The 23,700-nt window shown below is 39.8% G+C and overlaps 1 protein-coding gene across 4 annotated transcripts in view; it reads left to right on the forward strand.

Annotated features, from left to right (window-relative positions):
• Window positions 1–23,700, forward strand: part of CDH8 (cadherin 8) — a 322,908-nt gene that overhangs the window by 271,084 nt on the left and 28,124 nt on the right. For all 4 annotated transcript variants that reach the window (XM_059667865.1, XM_059667868.1, XM_059667866.1 and 1 more), the window contains one exon: window positions 9,873–9,990. In XM_059667865.1, coding sequence (XP_059523848.1) covers window positions 9,873–9,990 — 118 coding nt within the window. The remainder of the gene's footprint in view (window positions 1–9,872; window positions 9,991–23,700) is intronic.

The raw sequence follows: 23,700 nt of genomic DNA on the forward strand, positions 1-23,700 counted from the left end.
TGGGCTGAAGAAGCAGTAATGCAACAAGTCTGGAGGAAACAATGAAAAAGCAAAGATCTATTTTATAGAGTGTTGTCCAAGAAAGTTACCTTGTGAATGGTGTCATGGAAGCTGATACTGAGCAATGAGACAGGGCCAGGCATGCTGGGAGTGGAGCCAGACCTTCTAGCCCACAGGAGAAGCTTGTGCCAGGACCCCAAAGGGAGAAAGACCTGGGTTTGTCTGAAGAATTGAAGACGTCTGTGGCTGAGCCTAAGTGTAATAAGTATAATAAGAACAGAATAAGTAAGAATGAGATTGGGCAAAAAGTTTTACATTTGAATTAAATGTATACACACACACACACACACATAGATGCATAATTAAGCAGAAAAAAACATTAAGAAGGCTGTACTTGCCTGGCAGGCATGGCTCAGTGGTTGGTTGAGTATCAACCTAAAAACCAGGAGGTTATGGTTCGATTCCTGGTCAGGGCACATGCCTGGGTTGTGGGCTTGATCCCAGTGTGGGTGTGTGGAAGGCAGCCAATCAATGATTCTCTCTCATCATTGATGCTTCTATCTCTCTCCCCCTCTCTCTCCCTCTCTGAAATCAATAAAAAAGGAAGGCTGTATGTGCCAAAGATGGACAGTAGTCTGGTCTAGGTGGTGGCAGTAGAGATGGAGAGAAGGGATTACAAGAGCTGCATGAATAAAATAATATATACAGATATCTAGCATGTACTCATCATCCTTAAGAGGTTGGTGTGGCCATCACATGTCCCAGATGTGGGAGCTGAGACTAGCCAAGAGAAAGGCTCTCCCCTAAGGCCATGGAAAGTGGCAGAGCTGGGTTTCAAAGTCTGTTCTTGAAGGTGCCCCAGTCCCTGCACTTTCTCCAGTCTGGCACTGCTTCCCAAGGGAACAGATTTTGAAATTCCATTGCCTGTGTTAGAAAAATAGTAATGAGAATGAGATTCTGACCCAGAGTGAGCTTTTTCGAAAGAAAACAAAAATCAACTCCTGCGATCGATAACGCTTTATTCAAAAGCAGTCCATGAAAACTTAAGTGAAAATAAATAAAGCTTAATAAGAAAAGTTAAGATCATTATCTCTTGCTAAACACCAGCAATGAATGAGTTTGCTACTTCATTTATTTATTTTTCAGTTCTTGTTGGTCTTTAATAAATGTAAAACAATGAAATGCAATTACGGCATTTTATCGCCTTCATGAAACAGTACATAGAGGAGAAGTAATTTTAACTTCCCTGCCAGCAGGCACCTCTCAGAGCCTGTCTGCATGCACAAGAGGGAGACAGGGTTGGTTTTACAATGGATGAAATTGATGGCCTCGACCAAATGCATAAAGCACTATTTTCATTTTATTTTGGCAGGAGTAAGGAGATGGTAAATTAGTGGAATGCATAAAGCAATATTTGAGGAAATCATTTGTAACAAAGCATATTTCAAGGGAGCCATTAGTGGAAGTATGACTTTTTGAGCACAACTTTGATAGAAGGAAAAGCATAACTTTAAAAAATATCGTGGAAAATTTGACACTAGAAACATCTAAGTGTGAATCACAGCTCTACCATTTACTTGTTTCTTGTCTTTGGGCCTCACTCTCTCTTAGTTTAAACTCTCATGTGTTAAGGGTATCTTATGTTGTAGGTGCTCAATGAATAATTGTTCTAATTAGTAGTATTTATTTCAACTAGTCTCATAGTCTACAAGCAAACTATATTTTAGTATTGTATTTGTTGGTCTTTTTGTCTTTGTTTTATTATTTATTTTTATTGAATTTATTGGGATGACATTGGCTAATAAAAATTTTATAGGTTTCATGTGTACAGTTCTATAACACATCATCGGTATATTGTATTATGTGTTCACTACCCCAAGTCAAATCTCCTTCCATCACCATTTAACCCCCCTTTATCCTCTCCCACCATCCAACACCCCCTTCCCTCTGGTAGCCACCATACCTTTGTCAGTGTCCATGAGCCTTTCCTTATTTTTTCTTTGCTTACTTTATTAGCATTGTATTTGTTGTTTTTATTTTTCTTGTTGTTATATCTTCATGAGGTTTGATTTGGATTGAAACACCTTAAATAATCTCTACTAATAAATGGATTAATACTAGTATAGTGGGACAATCTAGTCTCCTATGTTGGAACAACTCCTCTTCTGTCAAACATTTTCTTAGAGAATGTTTCCTGTAAAACATTTACAAGTGTTTTATTTGTTAAGGGTGAGGGAAGGGCTCCTACTTAATTCCTCCACATATGAATTGGTGAGTTAATAGAATTATTGTTTTTAAATCCACTAGAATCAACTTGTAGGAACACACACTGTCTACATCTTTTTTGAGGTCACACTTGCAGCTTCTGTCTGCGGTAGCTGAACATCTTGTGTGAATCTAGATGCCACATGTTTTACTCCGGCCCCTCACCTAAATGAGATTGGTGACCACAGAAAATGGTGCAGAGGATTATTTTAAATGTGGGGGCTGTTACAGAATGGTGTATTCCCCTCGTTTTATTGTCAACCTACAACTTACTGAATGAGTAGGCTGGGAGCGAGGTGGCCACATGTGTATGCTTATTTTGTTTCCACTTGGTCATGGAAGCCATGCTGATGAGCATGCCTTTTGGAAGAAAGTAGAATTGACACAGATTATGGAAGCTTTTAGGCTTGCTGCTAGTGACATAAACTGGGTAAGATCTGGTACCAAGCGGAGCTGACATGTTATTCGAATGACAGAGAAGCAAAAAGAAAGTTTGATAACCAACAAGCTATCTAGACACGGCACCTTCCCAAGGTCTTTACAACGTCTTCCAGGCTTTTATGACTCACGTGGAGTTTCAGATGATAGTGTTTCTTTTTTTTATTAAATATATTTGTATTGATTTGAGAGAGGGAGAGAGAGACAAAAATAACAATGATGGACGAGAATCATTGATCAACTGCATCCTGCACACCCTCTACTGGGGATGGAGCCCGCAACCTGGGCATATGCCTTGACCTGGAATCAAAACGTGACCTCTTGGTTCATAGGTCAATGCACAACCATTGAGTGCCTGAGAAACACTTGTAGGGTATAGAATGTCAATATATGGTGTGTGTGTGTGTGTGTGTGTGTGTGTGTGTGTGTGTGTGTGTGTTTGACCTAATAAGTTTGGGAACCACTGTGTTAAAGTTAATGACTATTTGTTGGTTTTGTTTAACTGTAAGGTTCCCTTGCATTTATAAATACATGAGTCGCCAAAGGACTACTAGTATATGGTATTTGGCGCCTAGCAAACAGATCTGATTATAAAATCTTTCAAATTTCCTTCAGAGAAAACTATAGAACTAGTGGTAAATGGCACTCAGTTGGGAAAATCTTGCTCCAGGAAAGTAAACAACAGGATACAGTTTCAGTGGAAGAAGCGATGTTTCTAATGTCCAGGAGGCATCAGGAAATACTGCTGGGAGGTAACAGAGTAGAAGATAGAGAGGAGAAAAGTGTGAAAAGGCAGTTGAGATTTCAAAGCTGTGTTAATAACTGTGGGTTTTATCCTACTAATGAGGTTTTCAAAGCAAAGCAAGTGGTAGAGTGATTTAGGAAAAAAAAAGATCATTTCAGAGGTGTACACAATACACATAAAATATTCAGGGTCCAACATCATAAAATATGAGGCAGGAGGAACTGGAAAAATCCCAATTTTGTATAAACACATTTTCCAGGAGCCCTTTCTCTGTATCATTTTACCCCAACTTAGTTTAGTAAAGGGAAGGGGAGTGAAAAGAGACTGAAATTACAGAGAATGTTGGAAGGGCTACAGTGAATTTATGAAAGAAAGGCCCGGGTGTCCCCCAAAGGATTGCGGACTTCATGTTTAAAAGACTGACATACAGCCAAACCGGTTTGGCTCAGAGCATCGGCCTGCAGACTGAAAGGTCCCAGGTTCGATTCTGGTCAAGGGCATGTACCTTGGTGGCGGGCACATCCCCAGTGTGGGGCGTGCAGGAGGCAGCTGGTCGATGTTTCTCTCTCATCGATGTTTCTAACTCTCTATCCCTCTCCCTTCCTCTCTGTAAAAAATCAATAAAATATATTAAAAAAAAAAAGAAAAAGACTGACATACAGCCTCATCTCCATTCATTCCCTGCTGTGCTGTCTCCAGGCCAGACCCCCAGGTACATGCTCTGAATGGCCACCTAATACTTTGTAAAGGCAAGGAATTTGTTCATGCAGAAAAAATGGAACATGGGGAAACACTTTGGGTAGAAAAATTAAAGTCTTGGTAGAGACTGGACTACTATGCAAATTATTTTTAACAAATATCCAGGACCTATCCATTAATTTCCATCTCAATTGAAATCATTGAGAATAACTGGGTTATGGTGTGGATTTTAGTATAATTTCTCACATTCCTATTATTTTCTTCTTTTTTAAAAATTTATCAATGTTATAACTGGTTTATCTTGTATGCATAATGGAATGCATGGCTCAGTGGTTGAGCGTTGACCTATGAACCAGGAGATCATGGTTCAATTCCCTGTCAGGACACATGCTTGGGTTGGGGACTTGATCCCCAATAGGGGGCGGGCAGGAGACAGCCTATCATTGATTCTCTCTCATCATTGATGTTTCTAGCTCTCCTTCTCCCTTCCTCTATGAAATCAATAAAAAGAAAAAGAAATAGAAGTTAACATTCCAGGAAAACTCATATTGATAATCAGAAATAAATAGGCAATGATTGGCAGAAGAAGCAGTAGAAAACCAAAATCACTGCTGTCTTTTCTGCACCACCTTTGACTCCCTCTTCTCTCCTTCACCCCCTTCCAATTCACTACAGAAAAATCTTCTGAGAAAGAGAAAGTTAAGTTTTACCTAAGAAAGTGACTGTTGCCCTAGCCGATTTGGATCAGTAGACAGAGTATCAGCCTGGGGAGCAAAGGGTTCAGGGTTCAGTTCCAGGCAGGTACCTTAGTTATACGCTCTTCCCCACCAGGGCCCTGGTCTGGGCGCATGCACATGCAGGAGACAACCAATCCATGTGTTTCTCACATCAATGTTTCTCTCTGTCTTTCGCTTTCTCATCTACTTTCCCTAAAAAAATAAAATAAAAAATAGCCAGACACTTTTGCAATGGCAGAGAGGGAGAAACAAACAAAACAAAATAGGAACTCATCACCTCAGAACAAAATAAATCAATGAGTAATATAGACAGGAACTGATAGAAGATATTCTAATAGATCCCATGATAGGTTTTTTGGTTGTTAAAAGATCAGATAATTAGAAATGTATTTGTTTGCTGGCTACTTGCCTTTTAAAAAGTTACTGACAGCCCTGACTGGTTTGGCTCAGTGGATAGAGCATCGGCCTGTGGACTGAAGGGTCCCAGGTTCAATTCTGGTCAAGGGCATGTACCTTGGTTGTGGGCACATCCCCAGTAGGAGGTGTGCAGGAAGCAGCTGATCGATGTTTCTCTCTCATCGATGTTTCTAACTATCCCTCTCCCTTCCTCTCTGTAAAATATCAATAAAACATTTTTTTTAAAAAGTTACTGACAGTAATGGCCTACAGCTATTAAATATTTTTAATATATTTTTATTGATTTCAGAAAGGAAGGGAGGAGAGATAGATAGAAACATCAATGATGAGAGGAAATCATTGATTGGCTGCCTCCTGCACGCCCCACACTGGGGATGGAGCCCAAAACCCTAGCATGTGCCCTGACCAGGAATTATCAATGGTCAACCACTGAACCACTCTGGCCACTATTAAATATTTTTGAGTAAATATAAAATAGTCTAAAATAAAGTTTAATAAATTCTGCTAATAAGTATCTAACTTAGGCATAGTGTTATTGATAAATAATGAGTAGTTTTTTTTGAAAACAGTCTGAATTATGATATGGCCCCACCATGCTCATTGTTTTGTGTCATGCCTCAGGTTATTTCAAATCAGTAGCCTCAGAGAAACCAACAGCCGTCTGCTGCCATAGAAACCCAAGCAGGGCCCTAGAATTTACCTCCTCATCCCAACATCCACGTATACTTAGGTTTTCTGATAGAAAGGCATATTAGCTCTCAGCTTCCTTTTAAATTATTCCACAATCAATTACTAAACATTAGATTTTTCTTTCTTTTTTTAAATATATTTTATTGATTTTTCACAGAGGGGAAGGGAGAGAGATAGAAAGTTAGAAACATCGATGAGAGAGAAACATCGATCAGCTGCCTCCTGCACATCTCCCACTGGGGATGTGCCCGCAACCCAGGTACATGCCCTTGACCGGAATCGAACCTGGGACCTTTCAGTCCGCAGGCCGACGCTCTATCCACTGAGCCAAACCGGTTTCGGCTAAACATTAGATTTTTCAATTATATTCTAACTTTATTGGTAGAAGGGAAAATATTTTAACTGCATGCTTTACATGTACTCTAAAAAAAACAACTGTGTACTCTCCAGAATTGTTTGTCATTTTCATGAAATACCTGTCCAATTATTTAAAAATTAATTGATGTCATAGTAGCTCTCCGTGGGACATGTGTGCGGCCTTCCTTTGCCATCTCTTCTGTGTGTCTGTAAAAAGTCTTGTGTGGAGAGGCACTTCCTTGCATAAACGTGTTCTTTTTCTTCTATTGATTAAAGCTAAGTGTATTCAGATGTTCTTACATCAATGAAAATGCCGGCCTTTTTAAGATGGGCACCTAATGCATTTTAATGACAGAAAGTCCTTCAAGTGATCTACCAGGCGTCTACTCTGCGATAAAATGACCAGACAGTGGCCATCTGCATGAAAATAAAATCAGGTGTCAAAAATGGTTCCAACCAAAGTCTCAGCCATTTCCAGTTCACAGGATATTTGGAAGCTGATTTACAGATTTTCCATTTCATCCCTTTTTCTGCAGCACATTATGCACTGAGTGTGGGGTGAGGTTGACAATGCAAAGGCTCCTAATGAATAATAATGTGGTAGCTCTCGACACCAACCCCCTCCCTGGGCTCAAAACAGTTCTCAGACCAATGCATGCAGCAGAATCACCATCCTAGAAGACTAAGATGTAGACTCCTAGAGCCCACCCTGAGACTTTGTGGTTGAGTAGGCTTAAAAAAGGTGCACATCTAACAGAGTTATTGGCTTAAATAAATGGTGGGAAAAGCATGTTCATTGCAGGCGTAATGTTTGCACCAAACTTCTGAGATGTGGTATAACAGGCAATTATGCTCCTTTATTTGAGGTAAGCTAAATTATTATGTTTTTTTTATTGTTTGGGTAGTTTTGGCTTAATTAAATAACTTGTGTAGCTGCCACTAGCCAGCATGTATGTGTTTTTTTCATGTAGATTATTTAGAAACATTAAGAAAGTTACTGTCTATAGCAGCTCTACCCACTAACTATCCTATTAGAATGCATTTAGTTATGAATGACTTCCACCACAGATTTTCAAGAAATTTTCTATTTGCCTTTATTTTTTTTAAAAAAAATATTTGTATTGATTTTTAGAGAGAGAAGAAGAGAGGGGGAAAGAGAGAGAAACATTGATGAGAGGGGAACAACGATCAGCTGCCTCCTGCATACTCCCCTACATGCCCCCTACCAGGGACTGAGCCCTCAACCCAGGCATGTGTCCTGACTGGGACTCAAACCAGCAACCTTTTAGTTCCTGGGATGACACCCAACCAACTGAGCCACACCAGCCAGGACTGTTGCCTTTATGCTTCACATGTGCTTGCATGCTTCAGGAGTTACTTCTTCAGAAGGTGCATCCAGGAATAGAAGTCCTTTTGAAGCAAAATTGGCTAAAGGGATGCCACACCCGCTCACCAGTAACTCCTTCCCGCTCTGTTGCCTAATAGGAGGCTCTCATCACATTCCCCTGATAAATATTTGCATATGTAGGCTGTCCACAAAAGAGTTAATCTGTGTTTCACAGCTTCTCCCCTGGTACCTTTTATTCTTTCATTTTGCTAAAAGGGGAATCCCCGGGCATGTCTCCATACTTAAATGTCAAGGCAAATGTGCTAGGCGATTATATATAGCAGACATAGGGCATTTCCATCTAATCCGATGAGGTCAGGGACCTCCTTAGATAACACTTATCAAGGCGCCATGCCATTAAAAAAACAATAGTGACCCCAAAGTCAAAAACAATATTAATGATGGTGACTAATTTTCATTGAGCATCTGACATGAATTTATATCAGTAATCAAAGCAACCCTGGCAGATTTTTAATTTAGGGATGCAGCAAAACTGAGTTTCAGAGTTGAGTGTCAGGCAACAAGTGAAGAGTGAAATTATGACTTCTATCAAGACGGCTTTATTTCAGAGTCCATCACCTTAATGACTACGTTTCTTTCTTGACCATGAGTTATATCTTGTGCTACTTTTGGTGATATTGTGTCTCAAGCTAACTACAATTAGAAGATATTTCATAAGGTCCTTAACAGAAGTAAAACATCTACCAAGCCAGATATGTCCCATTTTAATAATGGAGAAGTAGAATAGAGAGGTTATTTCATTCAGGCCTCAAATAACCTTACTGCATTGCTTCTCACATAGCACGTACCAGATACAATGCAAATCCCCACAGCTGCTAAAAGTGTTCTGAAAGTGTGCTTCTCACATCGTCTAGGTGACAAGTTCCAAGGCAATGATGTCGCTTTCTTAAAAAGAAGCCATCCATTTTTTCCCTCTTTAGTGAAATTGGCAGAGTTGAATGGGGTATAATTGTTCTAACAGACATAACATATTAGGCTTCATCATTGCTGTCTCTAAACTTCATACACGTGAGAGCATTTCCCTGTTAAATTTTTTATGGCGAATCTGATATCACCTTGACAGTCATGCTTCACAAGCATCTCTTGTAGAAACGGTGTTGTAGTTATTCATCATGAAGTATAAGCTATAATGTGTTTTCTATGGTAGCGTTTGCCCAGGGTTTCTGATTGAAGTGATTAATATCACAGAACCATAAATGAGAATTATTAAGCTAATTCTCTGACATCCCAAGAAATAACTTCGCCCTAAGTTAATGCAGCTTTGAAAATGCAATAAGCACATTCAACCGGGACCCGAGTACGCGTATCTGAGCAAACATTTCTCTGTGCGGTGGTAATTCTTCTAATCCCTGTAATTTATTCATCTCAGGATACACTCCAAAGCATTGTTTGCAGGTTTTATCCACTCGCTTTAACAACAGTATTCATTGTTGGGTGGGAACAGATGCAAGTCTTCAGAAAGCTTTGTTACAATGACATTTGTGCCAAGGAACATTCTAGTTGGCAAACACATACAACCTAATGAGGAATATTAAAGAAGAGTTGTGAGGATTCAAGATTCAAGTCCTTTACCTCCTAGGCCAGTGATGGCGAACCTTTTGAGCTCGACGTGTCAGCAGTTTGAAAAACCCTAACTTTTGATATTTGCAACTATAGTAAAACAGACTTATATTTTTGATATTTATTTTATATATTTAAATGCCATTTAACAAAGAAAAATCAACCAAAAAAATGAGTTCGCGTGTCATCTCTGACACGCGTGTCATAGGTTCGCCATCACTGTCCTAGGCCGTCGTCTCAAAGGCCACACTACAATCACTGTGATAATTCCAAATCTTGTTCGAGATACCTGTATATACTCAAATTGGAAAGAAACATATAATTGCCCAGTGGAAATTTGCAAATACCCTTAAATATGCTATTTCAAGCCCCAGACACCCAATCGACACCAAGGTAATGACCTCAATTTTCACCAGCTCATCAAAGCTGAGGTTTTAAAGTGATGAGTGTTTCTCCTTATTCTTGGCACAAGCCATCCAGGACCATTTAGAAAATTGAAAGGCGGTTTAAACCATCGATGTCATCAGAAATGCTGACGTCAACTTTTATGTTACAGGTCATTCAAACGGTGAGTGCCATGGACAAAGATGATCCCAAAAATGGCCATTATTTCTTATACAGTCTTCTTCCAGAAATGGTCAACAATCCGAATTTTACCATCAAGAAAAATGAAGGTAAATATATTAGCATTGAGAAAGGGGGTGCAATATACCTTGGAAAATAAGATGTGAGTTCATAATAGGACTGAACATGTCAATACAATAATTTTTGTTCATTCATGAGCAGTCGAAATCCAGCTTATTAGCCTAAGGGCATGGTAATTACATCACTTCCTCTTTCCAATATTGAAACAGTAGATAAGCAAATTGTTAATGTGCATGTTAATTTCATCCCAGGGTATACCTCAATCACTTTCTTTTTGAAAATGGACTGTAAGGTTTAACCCTTATGAAAGTTGCAGGAATTTTGAGATATTGACATGACTGATAGGGGAGGATCTGGCTTATACTTTTCAGTTGTTAAGATTTAATTAACAACGATATATACTCATATCAGAAAGAAACATATCATTGTTTCTTACCAAGGCTTTAGGGAAAGCCTGTTCTAATTGTGCCTGGTTTGTGGGTACACATTCGAGGCATTTGTTTTAAACCTGTATACCAACATTGACAATAGCAATTAGAGCAGAAAATCCTGCTTGAACGACACTCCTTCTCATTGTTATTTTGGAGCTAATAAGACCCAATTTATTTATAAGTCTCTCACTGACAGAGGACATTTAATGGATAGGGTGTCCCCCAAAAATGTATACACACACTTTGAATAATTATAAAGACAGTGTTTATTAAAATGCATTTCATTTTCAAAATTGAGCTATCAGCTGTTAAAATGTGTATACATTTTGGGGGAACACTCCGTATGTCACTATTGCTGAGAACCAAGTTTGGATTAAGTATTTCCCTTAACGATTGCCTATTACATATAAAGGTCATAGATCATTATAAAAAGTCTCTCTGATGGGGAGGAGGTTTGGAGAATGGGGTGGAAGAGGTGAAGGGATTGAGAAGTACAGACTGGCAGTTACCAAATATGCGTGGTGATTTAAAGTACAGCATAGGGAATATTATCAATAATATTGTCATAACTGTGGATGGTGCCCGGTGGGAACTGGGAAAAAAAATCTATTTTACATTTATATGTACATTTTTGTTTCCATAGCTGCTGTCTATTTAACAAGGATTTTTAACTGCTTATTTTGGCCCGGATGTGTTTAAGTCTAAATTTCAGCTGTTACGGAATGATTAACAAAATAAATGTATTGTCTCAGGCTGTCTTCTGGCTTAACGACAGACAATTGTTTAGATTTATGAATGGTCTATATAAAAGCTGTGCTCAATCAGAAGAGGAAAATTTGGTTCATGGCAATCGTTTGGATTATTTGCTATGTCCTGTTTCAAGGAAGTAGTGAATGTTGATACCACTTCCTTTAAGAAAGAAAATAACATTTTAGGCTCTTGTTAAATATGTATGGCCTTAACTTTTTAACATAACGCTACGTAGTTCATTGGGTATGCTTTGATAAATGTAGATGCATCACAGAAAAGGAAATGAGAAAGTCATTATAGAGATATTACTCATTTATTTGGCTTCCACTATTCTTAACTCTTCAGAGACAAAATCCTGCCTTCTCCTCAGTCCCAGAGTACTCATTTGTTAGACTTCCCTAATTAAGAACTCTAATCCAAGTACATTGCCTTCGTTTTTTAGTTAATAGTGCCAAGATTTCTTTTTCCTGGAAGTCACATAAATATGGCTAACATGAAATCCCCTCAGAAATTTCAAACTGAGCTGGAAGTGCATGCCCAAGTACCCATGCTTACTTTGTTTTGTTTTGTTTGTTTTTTGGTTAATCCTTCAATGTTTGTTAAACATCCAATAGAGGATGTTTTTTTCATTGATTTATTTTTATTTTTTAATCTTTATTGTTGAAAGTATTACATATGTCCCCCCTTTTCCCCCACTGACCCCTTCTAACCCACCCCACACCCCATACCAGGCCTACACCACCCTATTGCTTGTGTCCATGAGTGATGCATATATGCATACAAGTTCATTGGTTGATCTCTTCCCACCCACCCCCGCCTTCCCTCTGAGCTTCAGCAGTCTGTTCCATTGATTTTTAGAGAGGGTGGGAGGGAGGGAGAGAGACAGAGAGAGGGAAACATCAATATGTGTGAGAGACACATGGATTCATTGCTTCCTGTACTCATCCTGACCAAGCTGGGAATTGAGCCTGCAACTGAGGTATGTGGCCTTGACCAAAATCCAACCTGGGACCCTTCAGTCCCATGGTTGACTCTCTAACCACTGAGCAACCAACTAGAGTTCCATACTTACTTTGAGTGTGAGCTAATAGGTACCAGCCATTAATTTTGCATAGAAAATGTTTTACATTTAAAAATTCCCTGTGAAGACTTTTGTTGTTGGTTTGTTTTGGTGTGGTTTTTTTTCATCTCTAAGGTTCTGAGTTTCTGGAATTTTCTGTGCTTCCTATATTTTCAAGATATGCACATTATAGGTAGGGCCCATGGAAGGTGCTAAATAGATATTTGAATGGATGAGATGTTGTTATTGGGTGTCAGTGAAAGCATAGTTTTGTACTGTATTCGTTATTCCCTAAACCTTTGAAAGAGGACATTTCAGCCCTACCATAAATGAATGTCATATGTTTTCTCTAATTTTTGGAACTAGTAGAAGTAAAAGATTTTACACTTACAAACCCATATTTTAGCTCCCTCATACATTTCAATAAACCCTGTAATAGAATAGTTAAAGGCATATGGATTATCTGTTTTATTTTGGAACTAGGAAATGGAAGCTACAGGTGTGTGTGTGTGTGTGTGTGTGTGTGTGTGTGTGTGTGTGTGTGTATGAAATAATTGGGGGAAAAAGATGTCAGATACTGCAAAATTACTCAGGACAGAAAGCACACTCTTTGTGCCATGATTGTGTCTTTTAAATTATGTGTTTATTTATTTTGCAAAGAATGGCCATAGAAGTTATGATTTCAACTGGGACATTGTTTTAAGTGAAAGGGGTTGCTATTTGCATTTATATTGATGCCTATAAAAACCATAAACCAGGACTACCTTGTGGAAACCAGGACATATGTTCACTGTGATTATGGATTTAGGGCCCAAATATTCAGCATCTCCATGGAATAAGCTATGAACCCACAGGCCGTTGGGCTATCTCCCTTTTCCTGTACTAGAAAGTCATGTGCTCTGCTCCATCGACCACTACTTTTTGGTATCTGAATAGTTACTGTGAAATAGAAAAAGCAATCCGTCTCTTCTTAACATGCAGAAACAAATAGAAAGAAACTGTCAGATTTAAAATGTTGGAGATATATAGATAAATAGATAGATAGCTTGTGAACCTGTTACTCATTCCTTGTTATTAAAGATGGGAGAACACACACACACACACACACACACACAATCAACCAAACGTCCAAATACTAGACATTATTTATGTTAAAATTATGGTCTATTTTCTGTTTAACACATGGCAGGAATCAAGTGGTATAATATGGTGAGAATTATTTTCTTTTTACGATGGACTTTAAAATGATCAATAGCTGATGTTTCTCTATTGAGCACATCATAATTTGCAAGACCCTTCCCACTTGATGAAGGTTACAATTTGGAGATAGTCAAAGTATTCAAATTCATAACTGATGGGTGGATGGGCCCCCTTTTAAAGGAGATCTTTAAAGGAAATGGGTGCAGTACTTGGAGTTTTCTAAGAAACTCGCAGCTGTGTCTTTCAACTTGAAGTCACTATGATCTCCTTCTCTCATCTAGATTGGTCCTACTGCAATTTTCAGCCAACTAATTCAGAATCAAAGACGAAATGAGATAGAAATTAGCTGTCTCTTATCTCCTACACAGTTCAGTGATTTCACATAGAATTCTCTTTCTGAATATAGGAGAATCATATATCTGCCAGAACAGGAAAGCAGCCTTTAATAGGAATAAAGGTGAAAGCAAAGATCAAAATGTGATGAGTCATTTATATTACATGTACATAACAAACCATCGTATCACCTTGACTTGTCTAAGTTATATGACCCCAACATCAATTTCTCCATTTTCCAGTTGGGTATATTTATAAACAAAAGGAATTTTGCTGACCACATTTCAGTATTTGTTTCCATTCCAATCGTGAAAATGGAAGATAGTCAACAATTAAATATAACAAATGGGGAAGTTCCAGGTCCATTTACATTTTCCCAGGAATATCTTGCTGAAAATTTGAGGACTGCAGAAACCTGATTTTATCCAACCTGCACATTGTAGGTAAAAGACTTAACTGGAATGGCCAGAAAGCAGTAGCGAAAGTGGAGTCTTCATGTTTATACTGCAGTATTTGAATCAGGTGTATAGAGAAATAAGGAAAAACATATAGCTCTGCTTGCTAAGGAGGACCTATGGGAAGAAAAGAAGTAGGTATTGTACTTGGCCTTCATTATAGTTGGTTAGGCTTAAGAAAAGATGGCAGGGGGACCAAAGTGCCTGATGATAATAATTTTTTTCTCTTCTTGAGAGCTTCTTTTTGACCAAAATTCTATTGATAAGCATCTCACTGTAAAGGTAATCATGGTAATCGGTCTGGAAAATGTAAATGTTGATCAGAGCATTGGAATAAATGCGTCTTGGATTGTCCCAATGTCCATAATGTGGTCACCTGTTGAGGATATAATTCACGCTTGGTTTTGGAGGGTTTCCATTTCACCTATTGGCCAACTTTAAGAAGTATGTGTTTTATGTCTTTTTATGCTCTAGAGAAGCATCCCTTGTAAGAGCACTGACTACAGGCAAGTTATTTTAAGCCTCAGTTTCCTCATCTGTGATTCCAGGATAGCAATGCCCATTACCCCATAGGTATGTGTGGGTATGCCTATGCTGCCATGGGCATGCATAACCCAGGACTCAGACAGCCCTCAGCACAGTGCCTGGCACATAGGAAAGCCACATCAGTAATGGGACACGGTGCTCATGATACGAAGCCATTCATTCCTAGATGCCCATTCGATGGCCCATCTCCTCTAGCTTATTATCCTCACCCAGGTCTCTTGGCAGCTTTAACTCCATTGACGTGGGGATGCGATACAGTGATCCTGAAAGTGGGCTCACTGGCGATGGTGAAAACCCTGGTCCTCACTAGATTGCATTGCAAGGAATCTGCTTAGCGACGTGTTGCCGTCATAAGGGTTTCATAATAGAAAGATAAAAGGAAAAGCAATAGAAAGAGGAGGAGGAGAAGGTGGGGAAATAATGCCAATATTTGCCAGTCACGGAAATAGCTGCAGGGTTTCTGGGTCTGGTTTTGAATATGAAGGCTTTGTCTTTTTTTCTTTTTCTCCAAAATGAAACTCGGCTTTCTTCACACCAGGGCTAACCCCCACTTCCAACTTGTTAAGGTTACTTGCCCTTCTAGCATACCAACCTTCCAACACACATACTCTGTGGGAATTCTTTTGCATAAATTGAAAAATTAGACAGGTCTCTCTTTGCTCTTTTGAGTCATGTCAGCTTATGTCAGAGTTCTCTTGTCACAAAACTAAAATGTGCTGCCTGAAATGCAGGTGGGTTTCCCTGATCCTGACCCAGCCGGAGTTGGCCCCCTCCGTCCTCCATCTCTCTTGGGCTGAGTCTTCAGGCGTGCCTCTCCTGTGCTCAGCGTGCAGGGGTTGAGGCAGAGTCCCTCTCGTGTCCACCTTAAGCCAGCTGGGCCCCCTCTGGGCTGAACTGAATCTGAAAGAGCCACCTTAATAAGCCCCTGCCCTCTCTCTGGCCACCTCGGACCTCCTTGAGTTCTCCCATCACTCCAGGCTGGTTTGGAGCAAACAGAGGACTTTCTGAAAGAACATCTCTTTCCCTGAGTGGCCTTTACAAAAGCCTCCGCCCTTCAGCTGAGCAGATTCATGATTGCTGGGTTTCCCAGGCAACCATACCCAAGCAACAAGTGCAAACGGTGTGCTTGCATGCCTGTGGTAATGAATACCTACGTATGTATGTTTCTAATATGCTGACGCCATCTGCTCTGCTCACACGTGGGCTTTTTCACAACACCACACACAGCGCCAAACATTGACCAGAGGCCTCTTTCATCTAAGGTGTCAGCACTTACGAAGATGAAGCAGGGCGCTTGGTCTCAAGGTTGAACCCTGAGAGGTAGTACTCCATTTTCATGAAGCAGGAGGTCCACCTGGGATCCTGAATATGCAGAATAGCATTATGCATCCATGATCCACAAAAGTTTCTGCTTCAGTAATTCATCATTTATTGTTTATGCTTCCAGCAATGTTCCGTTGACAAAAAGCCATTTATGTTTCATTTTGTCGTCTAAACTGTAATTAAGGACGATGTGCAAGCTAATAAAAACACCTAACAGATCTTTACTTCCACTTCCCAAGTTGCCTATGACTGTATAGTTTGGTCCAGAAAACTAGATTTTCTTTGCTTTTTGTAAAAGTCTTGTTATTTTGAATAGTTTCCGTATCTGTCTTATTCTTTTTGGGATAGTTCAAGAGTACCTTCAGAAGTTAAGAATTTCTTTTACAGCCAAGCTGGGTGTGACTCAGTAGGTGAGCGTCAACCTATGAACCAGGAGGTCATAGTTCAATTCCTGGTCAGGTCACAGGCCCAAGTTGCGGGCTCGATCCTCAGTAGGGGCTGTGCAGGAGGCAACTGATCAATGATTCTCTTATCATTGATGTTTCTATCTCTCTCTCCCTGAAATCAATAAATATATTTGTTTTAAAAAAATTTAAAAAGGTTGACTTGGGATGAATTAGAATGAATGATAAAAGAGAGCCCAGTGCAATGGAGGACTGCAGACTTCATCGTTAGGAATATTTAGATTTGAGTCAGTTGCACACACAACTGAAAAATCTTGACTCTTTACCCGTAAAACAGAAATACTGTTGTTTTTAATCAGAAAAGATTAATTTAAGTTAAAAAATAAACATGTGCTAAGTTCAGTTTCTAGCAAATTGAAGGTACTCATTAAATGTTAGTTTCTTTCCTCTCCTCTTCTCTTTCTTCTCCAATTTTGTGAGCCTTCGGAATCTCGCTCATCTACCCAATGCAATAAACAAAAATAATAATAAGAGGCCTAAAATAAGGCACTTGGGTGATAACCAACAATATGCTGCTACTTGGGTGCCTTACCTGACAGGGTAATGATCTAACATGTCTCCAATCACTGAGAAAGGGGAGTATCTGTGTAAGTCATTCTTTGAATGTAACCTTCATTATCATAATCATTATCATGATCAAAGAGTAAAATAGTGTCTAAAAATTACAGGTTTCCATAGGACTGGGCTTTCTATATCTAGGTCCTATTGCATACAGCTTTCTGTCTATTGACAAATGGGATATTTGAGAGTTGGTAAAATGATAGGAGCTAGGAGCTCATGGTAAATAGCCAGGTTATGAAGATCATCGATGCTAAATACAGAATTTCAAACAGATTAAAAAAGCAAACATCCAGTGCCAGTATACTTTTAAAAGGGCAATGATGGCTGTCTCTCTCCCCAACTTTATTTTCCATCACCTTCTTCCTTATACCTCATTATCATTTTATATGCCCCTTATGCAACCTTTGGCTTGAATGTGCAAACCCAATGATGATGTTTTCATTAATTTCTGAGAGGAGGGAAGAGGGAGAGAAAGATAGAAACCTCAATAATGAGAGAGAATCATTGATTAGCTGCCTCCTGCATGCCCCCTACTGGTGTTTGAGCCTACAACCTGGACATGTGCCCTAAACCGGGAATTGAACTGTGACCTCCTGGTTCATGGGTCGACGCTCAACCACCAAGCAACACCGGCCGGACCCAATAATGCTTTTTAAATCTCCCCTCCTCTTCCTTTGTCTGGAATATACGTCCTCTGCTACCACCCTTTTCAGCCTAGATAATTTCCTATCATTCAAAGTAAGTCAGGTTCCCCTCATCTGTGAGCAGAGCAGGAGAGTGCTGATCGGATGCTGTTTTATTTGTTTGCTTTGCTTTGCTTTGCTCTCAGAAAAGTGTGCTACCTGCTGATGCAGGCACATGACACCAGGGATGTCTTCTCCACTGTCCTCTGAGATTGTTAGTAACACGTTATATCTCTATTCACCCATTCCACACCTATATTTTTATAGTGTGTAGCATGTGACAGGCAATACCCTGAACACTGGGAATAAAGCAGTGAATCAGACAGACACTGTACATAGATACCCTCGTGTACAGTGTATTTTTGTTCTCCTAGGACTTAGTCTTAGACTAATTTGAATTTGCAAAGAAGAGTGCTATAATTTAGCATGGATTTTTGTTATACAGTGGAGAAATTCACAGGCTGGCCTGCAAAATACTATGATTTTGGAATGATTACATATTCTAACATCAACACTGTCATAAACAGTTTCCTCTTGGACCTTGCCCAGCTTATGAAACTGGTCCTACATAAAGAAGAACTGGCTTTCATGCATTTCATAGCTCCTGCTCTGAGAAAGCATTTGGCTGGTCAGGGTGGTGATATACATTGTGTCATGGCCAACGAAGTCTCCATGTGAGTTTCAGATCGGTGTCCTCATTATGCCTGAGCTTAGACAAACTATGTGTTTTTTTAAATATCTATCTATATATATAAAAACCCAGCAACTGAGTGGTGGAATGACCAGAACGACCAGTTGACCAGTTGCTATGATGTGCACTGACCATCAGGGGGCAGACACTCAATGCTGGAGTGATAGGCCTCAATCACTGTCCAGGCCAAGGGACCCCACCCGTGCATGAATTCATGTACTGGACCTCTAGTTTTAATATATTTTTATTTATTTCAGAGAGAGCAAGGGAGAGGGAGAGAGAGATAGAAACATCAATGATGAGAGAGAATCATCTATCGGCTGCCTCCTGCACACCCCACACTGGGAAATTGATCCTGCAACCTGGACACATGCCCTGACTGGGAATTGAACTGGTTATCTCCTGGTACATGAGACAACACTCAACCAATTGAGCCACACCAGCCAGGCTAGACAAACTATGTTGAACCATCCACTTCAACGTATTTCTGAATGCAGGGTTAGATCATGGTGGTGAGCTCTCTCTAGATTCACCGAGAGATTCATAGACATTTCAGTCATTGGGGCTTTAGCACTGCCCAGGAGCTGGGGCTGGTGATCCATTATAATTTTTATTCAAGTCTCACTATACACAGCTCATGTTGTTTCCATTCCCTGTGCATCCTTGGCTCAGACACCTGTCGGCGAACGGGTTTTAGCTAACTTTCAATGTATAATATTTACCATGGGTCCCTGGCAACTAGAGAATGCCGATGTCTGAACATGACATTGGGTTCATTTTCTCGCTGTTTTCTATTCTATCTGTTGTCTAAGGTGCCACCAGAATGAATGTGCTGGTGTCCTTTACAGATGAAGGTAGTAATTGATGTCCTTGGACCTTTCTGGGTTACTCATTGCCTTGCTTTCATCCTAGCAGATTGCCTACTAGAATTTTCTTCCTTTATTGCTTGAGTATAATATTCTCAGCCTTTTGAAGGCTGTTTATCTTGGGGCAGTCTGGGAAAAAAAAGGTGATACTGTACCTGGTATGCTGAGCGTAATCATCCTTCCCTGAGTTTCAGGCTTTCCCTTGGCCAGACATTCATTGCTAATTCCATCAAGGTCACGCTGTGATTTACTTCCCCTTGGACTTCAGTTTCCTCTTGTCCAAAATGAATGAGTTCATGCTGGGGATATAAGAACTCATCTATTCCAACATACTGAGTGGGCAAACATGCGGTACTCAGAGAAAAATCCCAGACTTTGAAATCAGACAAGTCCTGCATCCACTGATTAATAAAGATGTGACTTTGGGCAAGGCTTTGAACTGTCGAGGACAGAGAGTGTTTGACAATGTGAAAACAGAATTGCTGTGATGAACAAAGGAAAGAAGGTAGGATAATGCCAAAGGCGGTACCTGGAAGTTACATGACACACTATGTACTTTGTCTTTTTTTATCAACCTTCGAAAGAAATAATTCCTATGGAAGGGATTGGAACACTAGAAATTATCGTACCGCAATCTCACCCAAATTAAAATATTCGGTAATATTATTAAAAGATATGCTTCTAGCCCGGCTAGTGTGGCTGCAAATAGATCATGAGCATCAACCCATGAACCTGGTGGTTACTGTTCAATTCCCAGTCAGGACACAGGTCTGGGTTGCAGGCTCGATCCCCAGTAGAGGCATGCAGGACACAGCTGATCGATGAATCTCTCAGCATTGATGTTTCTCTCTCTCTCCCCCTCTCCCTTCCTCTCTCTGAAATCAATCAAAACATATATATATATAAAGATATGCTTCTACAATATTATAGGTTCTCTTTCTTAGTATATTTGGGCAGAATTCTGGACATATAAAATAAACAAATTATTCTTATACACCAAAAGAACGCAATGAACATAGTTCTTGTGGTTCCATTATTTGGGAATTTGCAAGCCTTGCTTATGTTCTCAGGCTTCAGTCAAGTACATGACATATAAGAGTGCTAGGAAGATATTTAATTACTGGATTCCGTTTTGATTTATCAGAAAGATCTCTCCAAGTAGAGCTTGAATACACTTTTGCAGAAATAAGACACATGCTTATATGTAGAGGTGTCTGGCACAGTTAATATAAAATGGTCCTCTCAATGGAGGCAAACCACTTGATTGACAGTTTCATCCCCATTGGAAGAAGTGGAGGAAGGCCAGTTTTAGCAGGAAGACGGCTTGGAAAAATAGAGTATGGACAGAATGAGAAGATGAGCTGCAAACAGGCCAGTCACATCAGTGCTGGGAATGACCTCAAGCAGAGGGATTCCTTTATTTCCCTTGGGAAACTGCTCAGTAAAGAATGACTCTCCCAGTTCAGAAAGTTATGAATTGTAGTTGTCTATTATGTGACTTACATTGCATTACATTGCAATATGTCATTGTGAGCTGTGACATAATATAATGTAAGTGACAGGCAGCTAAAATTTTACAGCAAGAAGACTTTTTTATATATATCTAGGATCTGCTATCAAATTTGATAGCAGCTATCAATCCATTTTTTTCTTCTGAAAATAGATCAAAAATTTGATGTTCATGAAAAGCAGGTCATTTTGAAACATCCACAAACACTTCCGTGCCTGCAGAACTCAGTTACCATAAATCAGTTTTTAAGAAAAAAAACAACACACAAAACAAACATTCTAAAAGCTGCATCTTAACTCAAACTCTACTTTTTTTTTTCCCTTCTAAGATGAGTGCAATTGTTTTTTCGATTGTGAGTTTAGCCCAGCCGGCATGGCTCAGTGGTTGAGCATCCATCTATGAACCAGGAGGTCACAGTTTGATTCCCAGACAGGGTACATGCCCAGGTTTCGAGCTTAATTCCCAGTTGGGGGTATATAGGAGGCAATCAAGGATTCTCTCTTATCATTGATATCATTGATGTTTCTCTCTCTCTCTGAAATCAATAGAAATATATTTTTAAAAATTTAGATTGTGAGTTTAGTTTGCTTTTGGATAGCATTAAGAATTCATGATCAAGCCGAAACTGGTTTGGCTCAGTGGATAGAGCGTCGGCCCGCGGATTGAAAGGTCCCAGGTTCGATTCCGGTCAAGGGCATGTACTTTGGTTGCGGGCACATCCCTAGTGGGAGATGTGCAGGAGGCAGCTGATCGATGTTTCTCTCTCATCAATGTTTCTAACTCTCTCTCTCTCTCCCTTCCTCTCTGTGAAAAATCAATAAAATATATTTTAAAAAAAGAATTCATGATCAAATAAATAATTTTAGTGCCAAGATCAGGCCAGTGGTTCACAACAGAGGGCGGTTTGCAGTCCAGGAGACAGTTAGCAATGTCTAGGGATGTCACAGCTGGGGAAGGAGTGGGGTATTACTGGCATCTAGTGGGTGAAGGACAGAGGTGTTGTGCAGGATAGTGTCCACAGATCATTCTGTCTAGTATCTTGGCATTAATTCTGATTCCAAAGGTCATTGTTTTAAGTGCATTGGTCTACATATGGTCATGACCTGCTCTAAAGGTGGTCCAAGTAAACTTTTAATAAATCTAGAGCTGGTTATTTCCATTCACCCATCCTCAAGACAGGCTATGGTAATATATTATGTAAATAGTCAGCTACATTGGACTTAGGGACACTTACCCAAATCTCCTTGCACATCACAATCCATGGGAAACTCAATCTACTAACAGCCGCACTGCAGGTCCAACAAGGAGAAGAAAGCAGGATTTTGGATTTCTGGGGTCTAATTGTATTTCTAGGGTACATTTATCTTTGAGGATCTTTGGAAAATGGTTTTCCCTCTCATGCTCCGCTGGCCTCATCTACACTATAGGAATCTGAATACAGCAAAAGTTTTCAACTTGTGTGATTTTTTAATAGAAGAATCCCCTTATGATGCTATACTTTTCAATGTATTCTAATAATATATAACACATGGACATGAAGCTTCTGTGCTTGAAACACAGGTGAGGGACTGGACCAGACACCCTGTCCACTTCCTTTGGCCCCATCACTCCCACTATGAGAGAACCCAAGATATGCCTTAAAAAACGATGATACCAAAGGCTTTCTCCAGGATAGATTCCCTTGATATTATGAATTTTGTCAGGAGAAAACACTTGGAGACTCAATATTGATCAACATAGAACCTGCTATAGTGTGTGGACAGCTTCTTCAACCTTTCCCTGGGCTTGCATAAAGGCACTTCAGAAAACAAAGCCGGCAGCAATCTATTGTCAGTGTTTGCACCTGACAAAGCACTCTCACTGTCTAGGACAGGGGTGGGCAAACTTTTTGACTCGAGGGCCACAATGGGTTCTTAAACTGGACCGGAGGGCCGGGACAAAAGCATGGATGGAGTGTTTGTGTGAACTAATATAAATTCCAAGTAAACATCATTACATAAAAGGGTACGGTCTTTTTTTTTTTTTTTTTTTTTTAGTTTTATTCATTTCAAACGGGCCGGATCCGGCCCGCGGGCCGTAGTTTGCCCATGGCTGGTCTAGGATTTCCACCAGCCAAGAGACAGTGGCACTGGCAAAAAGAACACAGGCTTGAGATTATGATGGATCCAAGTAGGACTCCTTGCTGTGCCACTTACTAAATCTGTGGGCCCATGATTTAAGGTCTGGGGGCTTCTGTGGCTTTTGTGTGTGTGTGTGGGGGGGTTAATCATGCCTCATATAGAAATTATTTTAAGGATTCAATGTGATACTGATGTAAAGCATTTCACACAGAGTGTGATGCCTAATAATAGCTATCATTTATTGACTGCTTAGCGTGATAATGTGTATAGATGATTCCGTATATATAGTAGTGATGGTTTCTATTCAACTAGAACTAGCATCCAGAAAGAGTCCTGGAAACATCTGTAAAATGGAGGTGGTTTAATTTGACTTCCTCCCATCATATCTTATTTTCTTTCTCCAGCCTTTATGGCACAGAATCCCTGTTCTACTCTTGGAACCTCAGGGTCCAGCTTTGACACTCAATACATTTTAACATACACATAACATCATAGTGACAACACCATCTGAGTGTCTAGCATTTCTTTACGGGGAGTATCTCCATTTTTCAGATGGAGAGAGAGAGGCAGGGGGAGGTTATGATCTCAGCGAATGTCAATTAAACACCAAGATCGTTCTGCCTAATATCTTGGCATTGATTCTGATTCCGGAGGTCATTGTTTAAGTGAATGGGTCCACATATGGTCATTACCTGGTCTAAAGATGGTCCCAAGTAAACTTCATACGTCTAGGGCTCATTACTTCC

Source organism: Myotis daubentonii, chromosome 15 (assembly GCF_963259705.1).
Source record: "Myotis daubentonii chromosome 15, mMyoDau2.1, whole genome shotgun sequence".
NCBI classification, from domain to species: Eukaryota; Metazoa; Chordata; class Mammalia; order Chiroptera; family Vespertilionidae; genus Myotis; species Myotis daubentonii.